At 37.2% G+C, this 25,045-nt stretch overlaps 1 protein-coding gene across 13 annotated transcripts in view; it reads right to left on the bottom strand.

The window, feature by feature from the left end:
• The window catches only part of LOC114291047 (ABC transporter C family member 12), a 93,764-nt gene extending 69,218 nt beyond the window's left edge, over positions 1-24,546 (bottom strand). For 5 of the 13 annotated variants that reach the window (XR_014340124.1, XM_082887333.1, XM_082887327.1 and 2 more), the window contains exons 1-13: positions 24,390-24,546; positions 23,497-23,973; positions 21,144-21,322; positions 20,741-20,780; positions 20,323-20,479; positions 19,732-19,846; positions 19,561-19,641; positions 19,371-19,395; positions 18,040-18,096; positions 15,412-15,477; positions 13,783-13,857; positions 12,753-12,860; positions 11,781-11,915 (exon numbers count right to left, since the gene is read on the bottom strand). Coding sequence is in view for 12 of the 13 variants with exons in the window: in XM_082887333.1 (XP_082743459.1) it covers positions 11,781-11,915; positions 12,753-12,860; positions 13,783-13,857; positions 15,412-15,477; positions 18,040-18,096; positions 19,371-19,395; positions 19,561-19,641; positions 19,732-19,846; positions 20,323-20,479; positions 20,741-20,780; positions 21,144-21,322; positions 23,497-23,829 (1,371 nt within the window). In the remaining variant the exon portion in view is untranslated. Of the gene's footprint in view, positions 1-11,780; positions 11,916-12,752; positions 12,861-13,782; positions 13,858-15,411; positions 15,478-18,039; positions 18,097-19,370; positions 19,396-19,560; positions 19,642-19,731; positions 19,847-20,322; positions 20,480-20,740; positions 20,781-21,143; positions 21,323-23,496; positions 23,974-24,072 lie in introns of all 13 variants that reach the window. The other 8 variants (XM_082887329.1, XM_082887336.1, XM_082887330.1 and 5 more) reach the window with 6 other exon arrangements.
• Positions 24,547-25,045: the final 499 nt, after the last annotated feature.

The raw sequence follows: 25,045 nt of genomic DNA, 5'->3' as shown, positions 1-25,045 counted from the left end.
TTCTCTATGTTCCCAATTTTTCTGTTAATTTGTTCTTCTTGAGTCGTCTTACCCAGGATTTGAATTGTAGTGTGACGTTTTTTCCTAATCATTGTCTTTTTCAGGACCTTGTCACGAGGAGGACGATTGGCAGTGGTAATGCAAAAAATGGTCTCTACTTCCTGGATCAACCGAACAGGCTTGCTTATTCTTCCACCACGAGTCCTACTACCCCCGATGATTTATAGCTGTGGCATTGGCGTCTTGGACATCCTTCTTTTTATTTAGTTAAGCATTTATTTCCATCTGGTTTCACAAATAATAATGTGTCTGAGTTTCTTTGTGAGTCTTGTCAACTTAGAAAACAACACAGAGCTTCTTTTGCTCCCAGTTTTAATAAAAGTTTAGTTCCTTTTTCATTAATACATTCTAATGTTTGGAGTCCCTCTCGTGTTATGTCTATGAAAGGTCATCGATGGTTTGTTACATTTATTGATGATTTTTCTCGTACTACTTGGGTGTATCTCATGAAAGACGAGTGAGGTTTTCTCTATGTTTCGCACTTATCATCAGATGATTTGTACTCAGTTTGGGGCCACTGTCAAACTATTCCGTTCTGATAATGGGGGGAATACATAGATTCTGGGTTAGGACAATATTTTTCTACTCATGGCATTATCCATCAGACCTCTTGCACCAATACCCCTCAACAAAATGGGGTGGCGGAACGCAAGAATCGCCATCTTCTTGACATGGCTCGGTGCATGTATTTTTCTATGAGTGTGCCTCGGTCCTATTGGGGCGACGCTGTTCTCACTGTTGCACATCTTATTAATCGTATTCCTACCCAGGTCTTACAAAAACAAGCTCCTCTTCAAGTCCTCTTAGGTTCCCAGTCCTTATTTTCTATTCCTCCAAAAATATTTGGTTGTGTCTGTTTTGTTCATAATCACTCTCCTACTCGTGGTAAGTTGGACCCTCGCTCCCTCAAATGTGTTTTCCTTGGTTACTCTCCTACTCAAAAAGGGTATAAGTGTTACCACCCTCCTTCTCGTAAGTGGTTTGTGTCCATGGATGTCACTTTCTTTGAGTCCCAGTCAGATTTCTTGTCCTCTCCGGTGTCACAGTCCTCCCTTCCGGGGGAGCCTTGGTGTGAAGTGAGTCCTGTGATTCCTATGGTGGAACCAGTTGTTCTTGCACCAACCTCTTCTACTGGGACTACAGAACCCAATGTCACCAAGGACAAGGATAGGGAAGAGCAGGTTTATGTCCGGGACAAAGACAGACAGAAAGTTACCTGGATACAAGGGACCACTTCTGCTCCTCCACTGCCGTCTCCTGCTTCTGATGAGAGTCCAGGTAACTTTGAATCTCTTGAGTCCATTGATCTTGATGTTCCTATTGCTAAGAGAAAGGGGGTGAGATCTTGTACTCAACATCCTATCTCACATTTTGTGTCCTACTCTCATTTGTCATCCTCATATAGAGCGTTTGTGTCAAATATTTCCTCTATTAGCATTCCTAACCATTTTCAGGATGCTCTTACTACCTCTGAGTGGAAACTTGCCATGATTGAGGAAATGAAAGCACTTAGGAAGAATGGCACTTGGGATTTGACTGAGTTACCTACAGGCAAACGGCCTGTGGGATGCAAATGGGTGTATACTGTGAAACACAAAGCAGATGGTTCTATTGAGCATTACAAGGCAAGACTTGTGGCAAAAGGGTTCACTCAGACATATGGCGTTGACTATCAGAAGACCTTTGCACCCGTGGCTAAGATGAATTCAGTCAGAGTACTTCTCTCTCTAGCAGCTAATCTAGATTGGCCACTTCATCAGTTTGATGTCAAGAATGCCTTTCTCCATGGTGACCTCGAAGAAGAGGTATATATGGACATTCCTCCTGATTTTGAGGATCATCAGACAGAAGGCAAAGTACGCAGGCTTCAGAAGTCATTATACGATCTCAAACAGTCTCCAAGGGCTTGGTTTGAGAAATTCACTCAGGCTATGCTTAAATATGGCTTCAAACAGAGTCAGGCAGACCACACCTTGTTTGTAAAACATTCCTCACGTGGTAAGACTACAGCACTTATTGTTTATGTAGATGACATAGTTCTTACAGGCGATGATAGTGAGGAAATACCTCTGTTGAAGAAATATTTAGCCAGTGAGTTTGAAATCAAAGACTTGGGAAGCTTGAAGTATTTTCTGGGAATTGAAGTTGCTCGCTCCAAGGATGGGATATTTATCTCACAGAGAAAATATGTGCTTGACCTGTTGAAGGAAACTGAGATGCTTGGTTGCAAGGCATGTGACACTCCACTGGAACCCAATCAGAAATTAGGAGATGATGAAGGAGGAGAAGCTATTGATAGGGGGAGCTATCAACGATTAATGGGTAAGCTCATTTACCTATCTCACTCCCATCCTGATATTGTTGTTGCTGTCAGTGTGGTTAGCCAGTTTATGCATGCTCCTCATCAAATTCACTTCGAGGCTGTCATGAGAATCTTGAGGTACTTAAAGTCTACTCCTGGTAAGGGTCTTTATTTTTCAAAGTATGATCATCTTCGTGTGGAAGCCTATACAGATGCTGACTGGGCTGGATCAGTAACTGATAGGAGATCGACTTCTGGGTATTGCACCTTTGTTGGAGGCAACTTAGTTATTTGGAGAAGTAAGAAACAGAATGTGGTTGCCAGGTCAAGAGCAGAAGCTGAGTTTAGAGCTATGACACAAGGGGTGTGTGAGCTTTTATGGATCAAGTTATTGTTGAGTGATCTAGGTATTGATCAGACGGACTGCATGCGGTTATACTGTGATAATAAGGCCGCTATCAACATCGCTCACAATCCGGTTCAACATGACAGGACAAAGCATGTTGAGATTGATCGCCACTTCATTAAGGAGAAACTCACTAGTGGCACCATTTGTACTCCTTTTGTGCGGTCTAGTGAACAACTTGCTGACATTCTCACCAACGGAGTTGGGAATAAGTTATTTCATGACATATTAGGCAAGCTGGGCATGAGAGATATCTTCGCACCAGTTTGAGGGGGAGTATTAGCATATTATATTATTATTTGAGTTATTAGTTTGTAATTATTCTATGTCTTAGGGCTGCCTTGTAATAATTAATCTTCATTAATATAAATAAGGGATGATATCCTAATCATTCTCTAATCTGATTACTCTAAAATCATCAGTCTCATCATTCCCTAAGTTTTGTTTCCTCCTAAACAAACAAGCATACCCTACCAGCATAGTCCCTCTCAGCCCGAAAACCGCGTGGAAGATCCATGTATATAGTTTCAAGTACATCCTCATGAGGAAAAGCATTTTTGACATCAAGTAGATGAAGTGGCCAAGAAAACGAGGCAACCATAGATACAAGAAAATGAACAAAAGTCAATTTGGTAACAGGTGGAAAGGTAGCCCTAAAGTCCTTGCCAGGAATCTGTGTAAAAACCTTGATAACAAGACGAGCTTTTTATCGATCCATGGTACCATTAGCTAAATACTTCACACTAAAAACCCATTTACAGCCTACAATCTTCTCACCAGAAGGTAAAGGAACAAGTTCCCAGGTGTGATTATGTTCCAAGGCAGCCATTTCAGTTTGCATAGCCGCAACCCAACGAGGATTCTGGAGAGCCTCAGAGACTAAGCGAGGAATGGAGATCGACTCAAGCTTCCTGAGAAAAGAACGCTAAAAATCTGAAAGACCAACATAAGACAAATACTGGAAAACCGGATGATTAGTACTGCTAAGCCAACCATAATGATTAGGGGGGAAACGATTGTGAGTGGGATACCGATGAGAAGAAAGAGGAGTTGGATAAAGCGGGGGTGGAAAGACAGTGACTAAGGGAGAAGCATTACCTGAATCCGGAGACGAAAAGGAGGCTAGACGGGAGCAGAGCATGCGGACGACGGGAATTAGTTTGGAGGCAAAGCAAGTGGCAGAGAAGACCCGGTAGGCAACACCGCCGAAGGGAGACTCAGAGTGGCAAAGTAAAAAATACGAATGGGACAAGCAGAAGAAGGCATGTCCCCAACCAGATCCGAGAAAGGAGATGCCAACATAAGAGAGTTAGTACAAAAAAAAAGATCTTCACAAAAAGTTACATCCAAAGAATGGTAAAAACGTCAACCAACTAGGTCATAACACCAATAACCCTCGGAAAGGGCAGACTATCCCACAAATATGCACTGAATAGCTTTATCACCGAATAGCTTCAAGAAGCCAACCAGATTTACCTCTAACACAAACGTACAGACGAAGAGAGCGACTCCTAACAACAAAATTCTTCCCATTAAGCACCACACTCGTAATACAATGTGCAGAAGTAGGCAAAGTGAGAGAAACATCAATGGGAGGGACCACTGGAGTAATACACCCCCAATTGTCTCAGATTTCTCAGAAGTCTCAGTCATAATGCGAAGCGACGCAGAGGAAGAGTACTGACACAGCAAAAGCTTAAGAAACGGCTAACCACAAGGCAAAAACTGAAGCCGAAGAAATGCCGTTGCCCAACAAAACTGCTACCGAACACATAGGTAGCCTTTCCAAAGAAAAGAACAGAGCACATGCTTACCACATTAGTGTAAGAACTGTAACAGAGAGAAGCAAAGTCAACACATCCAAAAGCGCTGTAAAAAGGTTAGCAACACACTTTAGGGTGATCGATGAACAAGACCTTGGATAGCCTGGTCGGTGGCAGACTAAGCTCTGAAGTGACTGACAAAGCCTATAAAGGCTATCCAGCAAGACCCAGGCCTGGAATGGCCTGTGCGATGGCTGGGTGACAGCCTAAAAGTGCCGACAGGGCTGCTGGAGGCTGCCTACAGCGCTGTTGGTGACTGCTGGATGAAAAAGGGGCTGCCGGCAGTGTTGCTGGATGGATGGGTGGTGCCAACAGAAGAGAAGAAGAGGGGAAGGAGGGGTGGGCTAGGGTATTGGCTTGAATACCAAGAAGAACTGTATGTAATTGGCTTACCACAATAAGGGTGAGGCCATGTGTATATATAATGAATTGAAAATAGGAAATAAACAAGAGTGCAAAAATTAAGCTTAAATATCCATGATCCACAAATCACGGGATCCTAAATAGATCCTAAATAGATTCTAAATATATTCTATATTCCAACAATATAATATATTTTATATTTGGTCTTTAACCAAAAAGATTTTCACCATGAAACATGCATTGCATGAAAAAACCGGATATGTAGAAATTTATACAAGTAGAAATATGGTTTTATGTTAGCATATTAATGCTCCATATATAAGTATGTTCATAATAAAACATATTTTCCTTAATTCTGATCAATTAAAATTCTTTTAATCCCTTTATAAAAATTTAAGTCATTCCAGTTAACTCTTCAATAAGTTTCAATGCTAGAAACAATTCCAGGCAACCAAAAGTTGCATTTGTTTCACAATCGATTTTTTACGTAGCAACTGGTGAACAAGTGTGTACTAATAAGAACTTAGATTTTAATTATATCCACACACTGTTTGTCCTACCAAACTGCTGGAAATCAGAGAAGCTCGATTGGCTCGATTCGATAAACAGATAGATCATACTATCCCGGTCAAATTTCAATTGATTCAAATATGCAATTACTTTCCATCAAATATTCAATTAAGGATAATATAACTAACGAACAGGCATCTTGATTGCCAGAGAAATTTAAAACTATCTGAAGCCTTGGATTTTTATTTATTGATTCTGAAATAATCAAGACTGTTCTAGTAATATTATCAGCTCAAACGAATAAATACAGCAAATTTAGATGTAGAAAACAATTAAACTATAGCATACAGAAGTATGATAATTTAATAGATTGGTTAATTTGACTTTAATTGAACTGTTTACTGTTGGCATATTATATTCGCCGAAAGTCACTTAGCATATTATATTAGCCGAAAGTCACTAGGGTCTGTAATCTTTTTTATGCCTTGTAAACCCTAATCTTCATCTATAAATAAGGGGTGATATCTCATCATACCCTAAGCTGGTTACTCAAGCTTCATGGTATCAGAGCAGAACCTATAGGGTTTCGGCTCACCCTCGTTGGTAGACCTTTTCACCAACGACACTCTAGGGTTCGAAGCTTACCTGAGTGGATCATCACTCAGCCGTCTTCCTCAGCCGTCTTCCTCAGTCGATCTCCTCAGCCGTCTTCCTCAGCTCGTCTTCCTCAGTCGATCTCCTCAACTCGTCTTCCTCACCTCGTCGATCTCCTCGCCTTCCTCTGTCGATCGTCACTCAGCCGTCAACTCCTCAGCTCGGCGATCTTCTCCAGCCATTCGTCGCTCGTCTTCTTCGTCACTCGTCGCCCTCAGCCTCTGATCTCACTGTGGTATATATAAATATATATATATACATATATATCCTGATATATATTTATAAATATAGCCTGATATATATATATATATATATTTATATATAAAGACATGTACACATAAATAAAGCTGCACCTAAAAAAAAATATATATATATATATATATAAAATAAAAAATTAAAAAAAAATTAAAAAAATTAAAAATTAAAAAAAAATTTAAAAAAAAAAAAAAAAAAAATCGTTTCTTAATTTTGTTATGTCTTTATAGTGGTCATTGTGCCTGATATCTCACTACCACCTTCCGGGTTTGTGATTTCCACTAGTTTTGTTGCGGGTTTGGTAGTATTGTATCCATGACAGATTCCACTAGTGTGTCCCCTTCATCTCAAACACCAAAGAGTGAGAGTCTCATTCTACCTACTACCATGACTAAGAACCCCAACCCTAGTCTGAAAATCACCACCTCTCTATTTAATGGTCAGAACTACCTAGCATGGTCTCAAAGTTTGACTTTGTTTTTGAAAAGCAGAGGGAAGATGGGGTATGTTGATGGCAGGATACAGGCACCCAGTACCACTGACTCAGGTTATGACCAATGGGAGATTACCAACTCTTTGATTATGAGTTGGCTTATCCATTCGATGGTTCCAGAACTTGGTGAGGGCTACTTGTCTATGGAGACTGCCCAGGACATTTGGGAGGCTGTGTCTGTTACCTATTCCCGCAAAGGTAATTTTTCACAGGTATTTGAGTTGCGTCGCTCTATTGAGAGCTCCCTTCAGGGGGAGCAGACTGTTCTTCAGTACTTCACTTTCCTCACCAACGGCTGGAAACGCCTTGACCACCTGGAAGACTATAAGCCCGTTTGCCCTACTGATTCTGTCGGGTACAAGAAGTTCATCGCACGGGAACGGGTCTTTAAATTTTTGGCCGGCCTAAATATGGAGTATGATCCAGTTAGGGGTCGAGTTCTGAGTATGGACACTCTTCCTTCACTGCAGGAGGCATTTGCCTATGTACAAAATGAGGAGAGTCGTCGGTCTGCTATGATGTCCCCTGTCTCTACTGACCGTTCCGCATTACTGTCTACTCCTCGAGATGGCCTCAGCCTGCCTCCTCCGTCTGCTGCTAAGGAGTCTGTATTCTGTGATTATTGCAAGAAGCCGCGGCATACTCGTGAGACATGTTGGAAGCTTCATGGGACTCCATCTGGGGGTCGAGGTGATCGGTCTGGTTCTCGAGGAGGTCGGTCAGGCCAATCTCGAGGACGTGGTTCCTATTCCCGGGCTCATCAGTCTAGTGCCTTTGATACCCTTGATTCTAATTCTACTTCTGTTACCCAAGCTTCTGATACTGAGCTGGAGGATGCTTTGCGCCAATTGTTGGACCGCCGATCTTCTACTGCTCTCAGTACCGCTTCCTCGTCCTTTGCCCGCTCAGGTAACTTAGCATCTTCTCCTTGTGCTTTCCTGTGTCATACATCTTTGCCTTGGATTATTGATTCTGGTGCCTCAGATCATATGTCTGGCTCCTCTGATCTTTTCTCTGCCTATAAGCCCTCTTCAGGTCAGGACAAAGTTAGGATTGCCGATGGAACTGTTTCTTCCATTTCTGGAAAAGGTTTAGTCCAAGTCACTCCTACCATACATCTATCTTCTGTTCTCCATGTTCCCAAGTTTTCTGCTAATCTGTTATCCTTAAGTCGTCTTACCCAGGATTTGAATTGTTGTGTGACGTTTTTTCCTGATCATTGTCTTTTTCAGGACCTTGTCACGGGGAGGACGATTGGCAGTGGTAGTGCAGAAAATGGTCTCTACTTCCTAGATCAACCGGATAAACTTGCTTATTCTTCCACCACGTCTTCTACTACCCCCGCTGATGTATGGCTGTGGCATCGGCGTCTTGGACATCCCTCATTTCATTTACTTAAGCATTTATTTCCTTCTAGTTTCGCAAATCATCATGTGTCTGACTTTCTTTGTGAGTCTTGTCAACTTGGAAAACAACATAGAGCTTCTTTTGCTCCCAGTTTGAATAAAAGCTTAGTTCCTTTTTCATTAATACATTCTGATGTTTGGGGTCCCTCTCGTGTTCTGTCTGTGAATGGTCATCGCTGGTTTGTTACATTTATTGATGATTTTTCTCGTGCTACTTGGGTGTATCTCATGAAAGATAAGAGTGAGGTTTTCTCTGTGTTTCGCACTTTTCATAAGATGATTTGTACTAAGTTTGGGGCCACTATCAAAATATTTCGTTCTGATAATGGCGGGGAATACATAGATTCTGGGTTAGGACAATATTTCTCTACTCATGGCATTATCCATCAGACCTCTTGCACCAATACCCCTCAACAAAATGGGGTGGCCGAACGCAAGAATCGGCATCTTCTTGACATGGCTCGGTGCATGTGTTTTTTTATGAATGTGCCTCGACCCTATTGGGGAGACGCTGTTCTCACCGCTGCCCATCTTATTAATCGTCTCCCTACCCAGGTCTTGGACGAACAGACTCCACTTCACGTCCTCCTCGGTTCTCAGTCCTTGTTTTCTATTCCTCCCAAAATATTTGGTTGTGTCTGTTTTGTCCATAATCACTCTCCCTCTCGTGGTAAGTTGGACCCTCGCTCCCTCAAGTGTGTTTTCCTTGGTTACTCTCCTACTCAAAAGGGGTATAAATGTTACCACCCTTCTTCTCGTAAGTGGTTTGTGTCCATGGATGTCACTTTCTTTGAGTCCCAGTCCTATTTCTTGTCCTCTCCGGTGTCACCGTCCTCATTTCCGGGGGAGCCCTGGTGTGAAGTGAGTCCTGTGCCTCCTATGGTAGAAGTGAGTCCTGTGCCTCCTATGGTAGAACCAGTTGCTCTTGCACCACCCTCTTCTACTGGAACTATAGAACCCACTGTCACCAAGAATAAGGATGGGCATGTTTATGTCCGGGACATCGACAGAAAACAAGTTAACTAGATACACGGGACCGTTTCTGCTACTCCACTGCCATCTCCTGCTTCTGATGAGAGTCTAGATAACTTTGAATCTCGTGAGTCCATTGATCTTGATGTTTCTATTGCCAAAAGGAAGGGTGTGAGATCTTGTACTCAACATCCTATCTCACAGTTTGTATCATACTCTCATTTGTCATCCTCATATAGAGCATTTGTGTCCAATATTTCCTCTGTTAGTATTCCTAACCATTTTCAGGATGCTCTTGCTATCTCTGAGTGGAAACTAGCCATGATTGAGGAAATGAAAGCACTTAGGAAGAATGGCACTTGGGAATTGACTGAGTTACCTACGGGCAAACGACCTGTGGGCTGTAAATGGGTATATACTGTGAAACACAAAGCAGATGGGTCTATTGAGCGTTACAAGGCAAGACTTGTGGCAAAAGGGTTTACTCAGACATATGGCATTGATTATCAGGAGACCTTCGCACCCGTGGCTAAAATGAATTAGTCAGAGTACTTCTCTCTCTAGCAGCTAATCTAGATTGGCCGCTTTATCAGTTTGATGTCAAGAATGCTTTTCTCCATGGTGACCTCGAAGAAGAAGTATATATGGACATTCCTCCGGGTTTTGAGGATCATCAAACAGAAGGCAAAGTATGCAAACTTCGGAAGTCATTATATGGTCTCAAACAGTCTCCAAGGGCTTGGTTTGAGAGATTCACTCAGGCTATGTTTAAATATGGCTTCAAACAAAGTCAGGCAGATCACACATTGTTTGTGAAACATTCCTCATGCGGTAAGACTACAGCACTTATTGTTTATGTAGATGACATAGTTCTTACAGGCAATGATAGTAGGGAAATACCTCTGTTGAAGAAATATTTAGCCAAAGAGTTTGAAATCAAAGACTTGGGAAGCTTGAAGTATTTTCTGGGAATTGAAGTTGCTCGCTCTAAGGATGGGATATTTATCTCACAGAGAAAATATGTGCTTGACCTGTTGAAGGAAACTGGGATGCTTGGCTGCAAGGCATGTGCCACCCCACTGGAACCCAATCAGAAATTGGGAGATGATGAAGGAGGAGAAGTTGTGGATAGGGGGAGCTATCAACGATTAGTGGGTAAGCTCATTTATCTATCTCACTCCCGTCCTGATATTGCTGTTGCTGTCAGTGTAGTTAGTCAGTTTATGCATGCTCCTCATCAGATTCACTTTGAGGTTGTCATGAGAATCTTGAGGTATTTGAAGTCTGCTCCTGGTAAGGGTCTGTATTTTTCAAAGAATGATCATCTTCGTGTAGAAGCCTATACAGATGCTGACTGGGCTGGGTCAGTAACTGATAGGAGATCAACTTCAGGGTATTGCACATTTGTTGGTGGCAACCTAGTTACTTGGAGGAGTAAGAAACATAATGTGGTTGTCAGGTCAAGTGCAGAAGCTGAGTTTAGAGCTATGGCACAAGGTGTGTGTGAACTTTTATGGATCAAATTATTGTTGAGTGATCTAGGTATTGCTCAGACGGACTCCATGCGGTTATACTGTGATAATAAGGCCGCCATCAACATCGCTCACAATCCAGTTCAACATGACAGGACAAAACATGTTGAGATTGATCGCCACTTCATTAAGGAGAAACTCACTAGTGGTACCATTTGTACTCCTTTTGTCCAGTCTGGTGAACAACTTGCTAACATTCTCACCAAGGGAATTGGGAATAAACCATTTCATGACATATTAGGCAAGCTGGGCATGAGAGATATCTTCGCACCAGCTTGAGGGGGAGTGTTGGCATATTATATTCGCCGAAAGTCACTTAGCATATTATATTAGCCGAAAGTCACTAGGGTCTGTAATCATTTTTCTGTAATCTTTTTTATGCCTTGTAAACCCTAATCTTCATCTATAAATAAGGGGTGATATCTCATCATACCCTAAGCTGGTTACTCAAGCTTCATTTACTTCAAAACCATGGACAAGAACAGGCTTCTTCCCTATGGAAAGTAACCACACACACACACACTAGTCCAACCTATTTTACTTCTTTTCTTTTTTTTTTCTATTATTTCTTTTAGAACCCCCCAATATTTCATTTCGAGCCATGCCTAACATTCTCCCCTTCTAAAATTTGTAGCTGCTTGATTTACGAACACTCACACAAGCATGACTTTTGTTACTTAAAATATTTTGAAATGTTAAATCATCAAAAATAGTATAATATCAGAAAAACATTCAAATAGATGAAAAAGAGGGGTGCTTATGAAATTCTGGGTGCCTTCCTAGGTGCTGAGGCCATTTAACAACCATTCCCTAGACAGAGTAGAATGGGAATAAAAAAGGCTAAACATGGTCAACCAAATAAGATGGTTATGATTTTATTCAAAGTCGATGGATCCAACAAATTTCAAAACACACACACACACGCACGCACGCACACACATGCAATACACCATTAAGACAAAATCCATATGTAGCTGCAAAGCAGCAGGAAAAACTTTTGTTACCTGTAATGGGAACATTAGAGCTAACATTAGGGAACCAAGAAGTGATGCAGCACCCAATTGCTGATAAAGAAGAACCATAGCAATACTGATACGAAATGGAGCTGACCATAAACCATGAAGTTGTTGTGATATTTGCTGAACAAAGGACATATGAGTTTATAATTCAATCCAAGCAACTGCAAAAGACTACCAAAATATGCAGACATGATTGGTACCAAAATCAATTATAGACCAAAGTCAGTCATATGATAAAATGCATCCTTGCAAATCAAAATTTCTAACTATAACGAGTCTGTATTATTACAGATTGTCTTTCTTTATTTTTTATATAAGTTGTACTAATGCAGATTTATAACCCTTGGTGGGGGACAGAAAATTGTACTTTATTTTAAAACTATAATGTCAAAATTATTATTATTATTATTTTATTATTTTATTTTTATTTTTTGTATTCAAAAGACAAGGGGACTAGAGCCACTGATATTTTGTTTGAGAGACCAACTAGGTTCCGATTGCCAACTTCAAATAAAAAACAACAGACTGGAAAGAAAAAAATTACCAGCTGAATTTCAAAAAAATGAAAATCCAAGAATTTTTTTTACTGACTTGTATACTTTCAGACATGGGATACTTGTTGCAGACACATTTCCCAAATAATGCAATTATATGTGAATCATCACTAGTTTTCTTCATACATACAGAGAAGTCCGACGAAAAGTTCAGGCAATTGAGAATTGTCAATTTATTCTCTTTGGAAACAGTCATGGTGAAATTGATGATATCATAATATTATTCAAAATAGAGAGAGGACAAATCATTGTCTGACTTCCCAAAACTTCATCAAAATTTCATACTCGTAGTGTCCTCAAATAGAGTATAATATAAAAGCATAATGAATTTAGCATTGGGCATAATAAGGTTTATTTACATGCGAGGTTGTGTGCATGTGCATGATTGTCAAAAATAGCATGCCTGAAGTGCATTAGCATCGGTTGTCATCAAATTTGTTATCTTTCCAGATGGGAACTTCTTGTGACCTTCATGGGTTAGTCTTAAGGATTTGCGAAATACAGCAGCCACCTACAAACGAGGAAGTCAAATTAAGTTGGTGCTTTCAAATTGGCAAGACATCCTAGAACTCCAGAAGAATATACATTGAACATTACCAACATCACCAACCATAACAACTGATTAACATTTCATTGACATCTAAAAAACGGAAAATGAAAATCCTCTGTGAGCTATATTTGACAGCATTTGGACAAGTGTCTGGGTCAGTCATCACAAAAGTTTGAAAAGGGGAAATATGATCAAGAAGTTTTCATGAGAAAACTAAATAATATGACCATGGTTAATATTTATTCTGGCATTTGAAGGGCCCAGAGTTTGCATACAGTTTTATTTTCCTCCTTTTGTAAAAGAGATGCATTACTTATTTCAAAGAGCGCCATTCTCATCAACATAAATACAATCCCTATCACCCAATTAGAATACTACACCAGCTGTTTTCTATCGTATACTTCTTCTTTTGCTCTACTTTTATTCTTGTTCTTCTTGGTCATTGACTTTTCTAAACTATATCATTCAGCTTCCTCCTTGAGCCAAAGTTTTTCGCCAAAAATCAAAAAGTTTTAAATCTACGACATTAGACATGCTCAAGAATGAAAAATTGATAAATAGATGTGCCGGGTGATGTAAATTGAATAGAGAACAAACTTCTGCCACAAGCAGATTCATTCAAACTCTCCACCCAAGCCCTTGGTATGCTAGAAGAAACCCCTAATCTGATTATGTAAATTTAGTTTTTATCCTCAAAATCTGATATGGTATGCAGTCTACTGTTGGTTTTCTTGTAATTGTGGCCGCCCCGGATCAAACAAGTAATGCTAATGCAGTAAAAGAAACATGTTAGGTGATACAAAAAGCAACCAAAATTGAAAGAGAAATACAGAAATAAGCCACATGTAGATCTTTACACTGTAATTGGAGAAAGAGAATTTACCAAAGTTGATCTTAGCCTGAAACCAACACGCATAACATTTCGAAAATACTGAGCTTCACACAGCACTCCAGCTGACTGAACCATGGAAAATCATCTAGTCAATGCAATGATTGCAAACTACAAGTACAACTTCCATGATCAGTTGTACTCTAGGCATAAATTATCTTAGAAAAGAATGCTTATAGAAAGCAACTGCTTAAATCTTTTAGTATCAAGGACTAACAACGGCAGTTTAATGTTCAGCATAGAGAACATTCAAAATAACATATTCAAGAATATGCAGTCCTATAACTTTTTGCTCTCATGAGAAAACTGTGGAATGTGACTTCAATATTCAACAAAATAAGTGATACACTGTTTTGGATGAAAAAACAAGAGTAATTGTACCCAGAAAAAATATAAGAAGGATAGAATTAATAAATTGTGGTAGAGAATAAAAACTACAACCAATTTAGTTTCTATTGGATGGGGGTCTGGGAGGGGTTAGATTGCACAGTCAAAATAGAAGAAAGACAAAACTTCCAAAGACTTCTCCCAAGAAATTTTTAAGTCTCAGAAAGAGCCTGAGTTTCACTTAGTTCCCAAAACAACCTCAAATATCATTGTCATTTTCATATACCTTTTAGGATGTATCTCCCATTTCAAGACTTAGACAGCTTTTGGAAACTTCAAATGAGTAAACCAATTGCTTTAAATATTTGAAACACCTAATTGTATGCCTTAAGATGTTGAGTCTGAAGGATAATTGCAATACTAAATACTATTCTTCCTCAAAATTTCAAGTTCAATCCAAGCCCATCCTATGGTCATAATATAAAAAATTTAGACAGTGTTTACTGGCCATCGAATTAGTACACAAGGCAAATCATTCACTCATACACCTTTGGATGAATGCTGTTTTTGTCACCAAAAAAGGTCACTGGAAGGCTCAGTGTCCTAAACTTTTACGTCTACAAAATTTTGGGCAGCAAGAGTCTCGGAAAAAAGTGGAGACAGGTATCATGGACACTAGTTGACTTGGAAGAAGGGTGGGGATAAATATATTTCAGCTACTGCCCCATCTGTAGAGGATCAATCCCAATTCATCTAATGCTTTCTCTCTCTTCACCTCTAGGTTTGTCTTCCTCATCTCGCTCCACTTGGGTATTTGATTCAGGTGCTACGCACCATATGGAAAATGATCCTTCCTTGTTTATTTCTATTTTCTCTCCTCTTTCTTCTACTAATGTGATGGCTATCAATGGCATCTCCACATCTTTGGCCGGTGTTGGCTCCGTTTCAAATGATTTCCTCTCTCTTTTTTATGTTTATTGTATTTCCCAGTGGATTTTGCATTTAATTTCAATGAATCAACTTTGTGATGTTAGTTGAAAAATAAATATAAGAAGAAAAATGACCCAGATAATTAATATTAAACCCATACATGTGATATCTCTAGAATGCCAAATAACATGTAATATTTATTAGTGATTATATAATGAAATTAATAGCACGCAGAGGAGGAAAAAGAAAAAGAAATACTAAAGGAAGAGCAATTTACTCCCTTGAGAAAAACAAATATGAGATAAATCTGATACATATTTTTGTAACATAAATACTTTATAAAAATAAGAAGGATAGAAATCATACCACCCCAACAAAAATAAAGAAGGCATAAATGTAGCCAATCCATGCTGGATCACCTTGTTCCATTGACTGTAATCAGTAGTATCATAAACTTTGTAGGCCAAATACAAACTATAAAGCTAAAATGGCGTCCTTTGCATACCTAAAAATGAGAAGTAAAGGGAGAACACAAGAGTGGGTGAAAAATATACAAGATTTACAGTATTATAAAGAAATTATGAGCTTACCTAGTAAGTATATATTATAATTTCTTATTTCAGTGAATATTGACTTCATAAGCTCAACCTACTTTTTTCAATATTTAAGTGTTCCTAATTGTGAATGATTTAATTGACTACAAAACTAATTTTGGGTACATTTTTGCACAATCATTTATAAGGGATTAATAAATAATAAAAAAAAAAGTAAAAAGAGGAGATGGACAAACATCCAAAAAGCAGGTGTATCAATAAGATGATATGGAATTTTGAAAAAATGCTTAGAATTACAAGATCCATATTATATCTCCAAAAGCAAAGTGGAACTGCTTCATATTGCATTATTGGTGATGTGTTAGGATTAAAGTAAATACTTTTAGGAAAGTATTAAGCACAATTAATTGCCAGAAGTAACCATTAAGAAAAACTAAATTAATCCCTAAAATATAAATTATCATCACAAATTTTACTACTGACATGGAACAACACAACAATTTTTGTGAAGTGTGCTTACTATTTCCACTTAATTAGAATATAATAATTAGCCAAATCTACATGATAAAACACATCACTTCTTAGAAACGTCTATGTGGTACAATTGGTTAGAATGGCTAGGATTAATCTTGCTTTCAATCCTATGGTCAATGAAGTTTGTTCACTTTCAACATTCCCTCCCAAATATGTCACTTTCAACTTTTGTACCCCAAATATGCCCTTCCCACCCTATCTCAAATTACTAAAATGTTCTCTCCTTTCTTCTTTATATCTCCGTTATGTTTTATTCCCAAAAAATAAAAAAAATAAAAAAATAAAAATTATCTCTTGATGCTTAAACATTGAAAGGGTGTAAAATCCTGAAACTTTCTTTGATACAAAACCAAATTTTTAGGAACTAATTTTTTTGGTACAAATATAAATTATAGATTATAGTTACCCATGCCAATTCAACAACTTTGTCAATTCAGCAAATTAAATAGATTATTACAAAACATTTTTAGCTATTCGGATTTGAAAGTTTTCAATCAATTTTAATAGAATTTTGAATTTATAAAATATAAATAAACATGTTCGAATTTCCTAAAGTTGAAGATCTCAACTTCATAGATGAAGTTGGTGCATTGTGGGACCAATCTGTACTCATCACAATAATTTCAATTGTTCATCTCATATGATAAGTTGAGAAGAACATGCATGCAAAAAATTTGGTTGATCAAACATAAGTAATCACATATATATTATAACAAATCAACAGTCCATTCTTAAAAACATGTACGTCGTATGGATAAAAACGATGTAATGGTATGACAATCGATGTTGGATCAAATGGATTTTTTGCATGGATAATTTTCTCAGTTAGTTGTATGAGATGAACGGTTTAGATTATCGAAGTGGGTCCAAGTTAGTCCCATAATAGGTCAACTTCACCGTGAAGTTGAAATCTTCAACTTTAGCAAATCCGAACTCGTCTTGATGTTACTGATCATTTGATTTATAAGGCAATATATCTATTTAATAAAGCTCATCACTTTTTGAAATGTCTACGAAATAAAATTAATCAATTCTACTGTTAATGTAGTTTGTTCACTTTAGACTTTCAACCTTTTTATAAGGCAATTTTCTCAAGTTTTCTTAAATTTTATGGCCTTTCAACATGAATTATGTGCCGGGTTTGATATATATGCTAATTTTTTACTTTTCTTAAATAATTGTCATTCCAAAACTTTTATATAGAAAATGAGTTATACATTTCAAATTTACAATTTAACAACTAATGAACCTCCTTAGTTCAAATACTAATATTTTACCTATCAATTATTAAAACTATTTTTAATATTTTCTTTCATTAATTGGTCTCTCCTCCATAAAAAAAATAATAATAAAAAAAAACAAAACAAAACAAAACAAAAAAAACCATATGTGATAATACAATTTCATTTGAGTATTGTAATGAGTCGAATTAAACTAAATATTAACATCCACTTTCCTAAATTGTAAAATCTAAATTTCTATTAATTATTTGATAATTGGTTGTGCCCTAAATTGTAACTTTTGAACTTTTGTCTTTTTCTTCTACTTATGATTTCTCTTTGCCAACAACTAGGTGATAGTAGTAGATGTGACAATACTAGTGATGGCTGACAATGTCAAGTAATGATACAGCCTTCTTCATCAGCTGCAGATTAAACCGGAGTTTAAGAGTCTGGTGGTTTATCTTGGTTTTAGTAGTGGTTGGTTTGGTTTCAAGTGTAGGGGCTAGGATTGGTCAAAGGCATGAAAGGGTGTTTAGTTTACTTGGGATCAAATTGTGTCGTAAGTGCCTTAGGCACGAGTAATTCGCTAGTGTCCAAATAAGTCAGAGGCCCTTTTATGGGCCTTGGATCACAAAGGAACAAAGATGGGATGCATCACCATGCATTTGAATGGTAAGACTAACCTGTAAGAGATGATTCAACAAAACTGGCCCAACAAACTGAGAAAGATCATTGCCAATCTACAAGATTGTTGAAGAATGATGAGTAAGATGACAAACATAATATAAGTGATTGTCATATGATTCATAAGATTTGTAAAATATGAAGGAAAAACAAATAATACATTAATAAAAAATTCACCAAGGTTGACTATATCTCCTAGGACAACTACATTGAAGAAATATAATGCAAGCTCAAGCCATACTATACAACAAAATTAAATAACTATAATGAATGCACATGATACGAGCTTTGTTAGTTTTTTTAGGTTGGCAAATTTGTGTGGACCAATTGTTTTTTTTAGTTTTTTTGTAGCCAAGCTTGTTAAGTCACCAATTGTCCCAAAAGTTTAAGTTGTTAGGAAATGAGCCCGGCAATGTATGTCAAACTATTCAACATCCTCCCTCATATGTAACTTGATTTTGCATGTGGACATGCAAACATACATACATATAGAGAAGTATAATGCAAACAAGAACCAAATGCAAATGGAAAAATTTGAATGCAAGACTCTCTCCCAACTTGAGCTCGAATACCATATCAAGTCACCAATTGTCCCAAAAGCTTTACTTGTCAGAAAATGGGCCCAACAATGTATGTCAAGCTTAGATTTTGGAACTATTAGTGATTTAACATGGTTTTAGAGCTCAGGTTGAGAGAGATCTTATGTTCAAGTCTCTCTCTTAGCATTTGGTATTTGGCTCCAATTTGGTTTCTTCTTTTATGTTTAGTTGTTTGCTTCTCTTTCTATTTGGTTCTCTATTTGTCTCTCAACACGCAAGATGGGATTGCACATGAAGGAGGGTATTGGATAGTTTGATATACATTGTTTGGTCCATTTTTTAATAGCTTAAGCTGTTGGGAGAATTGGTGATCTAACAAAGCCAAGTATAACCTCCTTAGAGAAAGTGCAGCATGTCTTCTTTAGAGAAGGAGTTGACTAATGCAACGTCACTACTAGGATGCTAACTAGTGATACAGATGAACTAAACCAATGTTGAGTGTTGGCAAGAGTCCTAGTGACAAGCATGGTCTAGGATATGTACAAGGTAAAGTTGCATCTAGGCCTCCTAAGATTGAATGACATTTGAAGCCAAATACACAAATGACGGATCACACGTCCAGCTTGTATATTACGAGAGCATCTTGCAGGTAACACAGTTTCGTAACACTAAACAACAATATTTCTAAAGAGATCAAATGCTTAGAGCAAGCAACTTGCCCGATATAAGGATATGAAGAGTTCTAAACAAATGAAAAGCTTAAAGAAATGTAGGGAGAATAATGTCATTACCTTGAAAAGGCCTCCAAACCAAAACCTGTAGAAAAAAATTAGATTGGAAGGAATGAGATAAAAATGCTTTTATATGTTGGTACAACATGTGGATGTTCATATTAGAAAATAATAATTGCTTGGAAGGTTAATGGTTTCACTAAAATAGAAAAATGTAGATTATTTTGAATGGTTTTTGTTTAAAGAATACCTTCCTCCAAGGCTATTATTTAAGGCACGCAAAAGCCAGGGTTTAGACCTTTTAGATTCTTCAGCCCAACAAATATGGAACCTACAAAAGTCAGAAATTATTTCATCCCATAGAACGAAGACCTAATTAACTACGCAGAGGTGTAAGTAAGAGAATCAACACAATGCAAACTTTTTAATCAATGTCTCAGTCTCATCCCATGTGTCTAGCTTCCAGACATCCTTCTCAGTGATAGGTCTTTTATAGCCTTGCCGCATGAGTGGGGTCATCCACCCGAAACAAATCCCTACCATATACCAATGCATCACATTAGTGGTATGCAACTCAATCATTGGCAATGAGGGGTGCGTATCTCTAATGATTTGTAGGATTTGAGTTTTTGAGAAATTGGGGTCAATGATTTGTAGGATTTGAGTTTTTTGGTAATTTTACATGAGAGAATTGTAATTAAAAAAACAAAAAAGGAAATGAGGGGTGCAAGAAGTTAAATTTGTGGTGTAAATAGATGCACCCATAAGATACATTTAGCATAAGATAGTAAGATATGTATTAGCTATGCGTATCTCTAAACATGTCAAATTGTAAGATACTAACCCTCCAAGATACACATGCATAGCATCTACTAATTTTCTAATTGAAGTCCATTCTCTGTTGAAAAAAATCATACTGCTAAGATTTCTTTATTCTAGAACAAGAACTAGGCCATTTTCAACACTTTGGTATTCTTGGCAAAAACAACACTAAATAATGTTTACTACTTACTGGAAAATAGGTTGGCATCCCTCTCTGGACAAACATGCTCTCCTCCAAGAAGTGCTTCATACTCGGCGTCAATAAGAGGGTCATTCCGTATTGGGACGTACCCCGGATAAGGATCCAATTGAGGAATGTAAACAAAAAGAAACACTCCAAACAGAACCTGCACTAGAACAAAAATTACATACCAATATCAGAGAGATTTTCTTTAGAGTGACTTAAAATAAAAACCAGAAACTTTAAAATCAAGACCATTTTGGTTTGAAAAATGTTTTGCTTCCCATACAATGCAGTCATCCTGACTTGGCATCAGCTTTCTGGATTTAAATTTTAGTGTCTAACAAGTATTGGCCAGTATGTGTTGGCAAGACATAATGAATCCCATGAGCCTAGAAGGATCAACACAGATACAAAAGCAACAAACCTGAATGAAAAGTGTGAGGAGGTACATATACAGCACAGATCTGCACAAATAAATACAATTATGAGTATGCATAAGCCACTGACAGTTACAAAAGAGGAATTCTATACCAAAGCCACATGAATCCTAACTAAATAGTTCATTAATTTTATATGCCAAAGCACAAGGATTGATTTTGTTTCTGATCTGACATTTTGATCAACTTGGGGAAGGAAAGAGTTTGAAAACTTAAGGGAAATCGAAATAAGTTTTGGAAATGCACAAAATAGAATGAGTGAGCAATCTAGGAGTACTTTTTCAATCAGTAAATGAATTTCAAGCACAATACATAGGTACCAACAACGAAGGTTTACAAATTTATTAAAAGTAGTAATCACACTAGTTAATAATGAACAATGATACTGACCCTGTGTAGAAATCTGTCACTGAAAGAATAAGATTGAGCATCACAGCATCCCCCACCAACACATATGCGGCTCCAAACCGGACATACCACCGGAACTCTCTGATGTAGATTCCAGTTTCTATACCAAGCATAACCAACATGGAGCACCAAGCAAGAGCCACAATGATCAATGAAACCATCTGTAAGAGAGAAGACACTATTTTACAAATAACGTAGCATTAAACCATCACATCGCCTAAACAATTTATAATCTACATGCCATAAAATAAAAATAAAAAAACTGGGATAGACATTCCAATGAACATTGCAATTCATTAATGAGAAAATAAATAAAATAAATGATATTAATAACAACAATAAAAAAGGCAACGTAGTGCATGAGACTCCTGCTACAACAAGGTTTGGAAAGGGTAAGGTGTCCACAGCATTACCCCATTTCTAAAGAGACTATTTCGATGACTCAAACTCATGACACCTTTTAATGCCAAAAGCAAAGTGCAAACCAAATTTTAATGTCATTACATTAGAAAACCTACAAACCAAAACTTAATTTTAAAAGCATGCTAAGCATTAAAGGAAGCCTATCAAGCAAACTTCATCTCTGAATAAAAGAACACCCTATTTTGTTACTCATATACTTCAAAACATGATTGTTGTTGGAGCCTGTTGTGCTCCAGAGGTACCCAGTCAATACCCAAGTTGAACACAAATGAAAAAAAAAAAAAAAAAAGATACATGTTTCGTCCCGTGTATCCAATGTATGGCATTTTTTTTTAAGTACACGTGCTTCATATAGGGAATACTAATGACAAGTCTTACTGTTGGGCTAAGCCACCCTTAAAAACAATAATAAAGTGCATCTTATTTCAAAGTTGTGACTTTTACTATTATTCTTTTTGTCTCTTTGGTAAGTAAGTGTGAGAATGAAGTGATCATCTGATCTAAGAATAATTTCTACAGTCACTTTGTCATTTGAAATTGAGCACAGAAAATTTGAAAACAAAAAGGAAAAAACAAAAACAAAAATGTTTGGCTTATTCATGGTTGCCAAGACATTATAGATCAGCTTTAGTCTCTCTTTACCAAAATAGCAGAAATTAGAAACTAAGGCACCACAATGACCAAAGGCAAATGTCAATCAGTAACAGCCAAGATCCCATAAAAGGGAAAAAGAGAAGCATAAAAAAAGGATCATTGATATAAAGTTATCGCAAAATAAATTTAGATACTAACAACCAATATCTTTAAATTGTCCAAAACCAATATCAAAGAGCATAATTCCTTTTCCTCTCATTCTAATCATAATAACTCTCCTTCAGCAATAGCATCACACTCCTAAATCCTTGTGAGCCTCAACTTCAGTTTATATGTGAAATGAAGCATTCTATCCAATACTTTAATCCCTAAAAACATCTTTTTGCACAAAAGAAGAGTATGGAATTTTTATAAAAGACAGATGCATGAGATGTACAGTACATAACTGGGAAGAACATGCAATCTATATGCAATGCCATTGGGGGGCAATACCTAATCACGTTTAGAAGATCATGATAGAAGAAAAGCCAGTAATGGAGTGCCCTTTAACTGAGGTAAATGCAAGTCCAAAATGCTATTTAGTGACTCTCTTGTCTCTAAAGATTTAAACATAGCTATCATATACTATGTTCTTGTTTCTAGAATGCTTAAGATTAATGCAGAGAAAGTCAGCCACCACAAATTTTGATACTTCAGAATCGAGATTCCCTGACCCTTCCTCCCACAAACCCCCATTTGGAGCTAGGCATTGCATCAGCCATGTAAAATCATCTTGAGAATCCGAACTATGTCTCAAATGTAAATGTAAATGTCCACGAGGATGGCTAACTGAATCTTACTTGGAGTTGTAATGTTTTGAAATGTAAGCGCAGAAAAAAGATTGAAGGAAGTAACATTGTAAATCATGAACAAGATTTACGCGGAGAAAAATATTTTTTCCTAACAGAACTGTATTCACTAGGGCTTACTTCACTTCAAAGCCCTAGTTCAGCTTTATTTGCTTTTACAACCAAATACACAAGCATGCTCTTCCATGGCAGATATTTTCATACTAAAAAACTACTCTCAACGTCTTAGGCAAATGTCTAACTTCGGCTGTTAATTAGCTGCACATTATGGATGCCTCATAATCTTGCATGTTGAAACACATAGGAGAAAAGAGCACAGATACCCAAGATTACACATTTAACTAGTTAGATGCATTTAAAAGAAAAGAAAAGAAAACTATAAAATCCAGATCGCATATTATTCAAAGTAAAGGAACGCTAGAATCGAAATAAAATTGTAAATAGAAACTGCATGATAGTAAACAACGAACCTCGAAGGGAGCAAGACCTGTCTGTCCTTCCAAATTAAACAATGAAATGCCCATAACCAGTCTAAACAAAGGCTCAGCAATACAATAACCAGCCAAGAGACCCAACACATAATTGTAGTATTTTGATCTGAGTTGGTACCTCTGGACTTTAAGATCATTTCTAATTAGCCAAATTCGGTAGAAGCACAGGCCCAGAAGAACCAAATGAGATATACAAACCACAACAGAGTCAATGCCACATGGTGTATAAGCACCAAAAGCACTATCTGTCACTGTTGCCCAAATCCCACCTTCAACTGGCTGACAATACCAAACCAAAGGCTCAAAACCCATTTTCAATTATGTTCACCACCAAAATTATTATTATTTTTCTTTGTAATACAGATACAAATAATTTTAAGTAGTAGAGTATTTAGGTATTTGATTGGGTTTTCTGTTCATCCAATCCTTCCAGAAATAACTCCCTGCACCTCTGCTCTGCAGTAATAGCAAACCATAGAGTCTTGAAATTAATTAATAAAAAATGAAGAAGTCATATTTATGCATATTAAAAATCAAACTTGTAACTCCACTGACATAAATTGAACTCTACTTGGAACTAAAACAAACAAACAGGCATTGGTATCTACTTGACCCTCCCTTCTTTTGGTTTCCAAGAGAAATTAGAAACCAGAGGAGAATACAAGAGAGTAAGACTCTATTGAAATATTTTCTGTTGTTTTTGGCTTCAGAAAATGGGATATACAACAAACATGGAGATACAAACACACTCACTCAAAACAGCAACTGTCCAAAATGGAAAGGTAGATCATTGGTTACTGATATGGGTCTTAAAGCCCTCAAAAATTCAAAACCCTTGTTTTCTCTACAACGAAGTGAGCAAGCGAAAATACCTCTGAAACACTGCAACTTTAGGACTGTAGATTGTTTAGCCTCACATGCATGTAATGAAAGAGGAGGCTTTAAATACGCCTCTCTCTTTCTACAATACATAGGAGCGTCTCTTTCTTTGTGGCTTTTAATGTGGACCTTTGCAACCTTTAAAAAAACGAGTTTATTTAATGCCCTCCGTACCTTTTTTAAGCACTTTTTTAGTAACGATAGGGACCACAAAATATAATTCCTACAATTTTAACATGATTTAAATTATTCATGTCACTATCAGATATAAGTCTAAAAAAAATTTAAACACATTAATGATCAATACGTTAACAAGAGTCATAAAGATACTCTTTTATGGAAGTCCCAAACATTTTCCTATATTTTTAGAAAACTTCATAACATAACCCATACAAAAATGTCACAATTGCCACCCACAAAATGTCATATTATAAAGATTACAAAATATCGTAATTTTATTATTTGTAATTTTAGGGTGTACATTATAACTATTTATAATTTTACCATAAAGTAGGATCATTCCATCATACACAATCCCAAAAGAGTGTACCATATGTAAGTTATAAGGTATATTCTGTGATATTGATATCACAAAGTGTTATGATCAAATCATTTTCAGTTATAACTAAAAAGATCCAAAGGATCATTA

Source organism: Camellia sinensis, chromosome 9 (genome assembly GCF_055761805.1).
Source record: "Camellia sinensis isolate YWXY chromosome 9, ASM5576180v1, whole genome shotgun sequence".
NCBI classification, from domain to species: domain Eukaryota; kingdom Viridiplantae; phylum Streptophyta; class Magnoliopsida; order Ericales; family Theaceae; genus Camellia; species Camellia sinensis.
The sequence above is the reverse complement of the archived record's forward strand: the minus strand, read 5'-3'. Positions and strand labels throughout refer to the sequence as shown.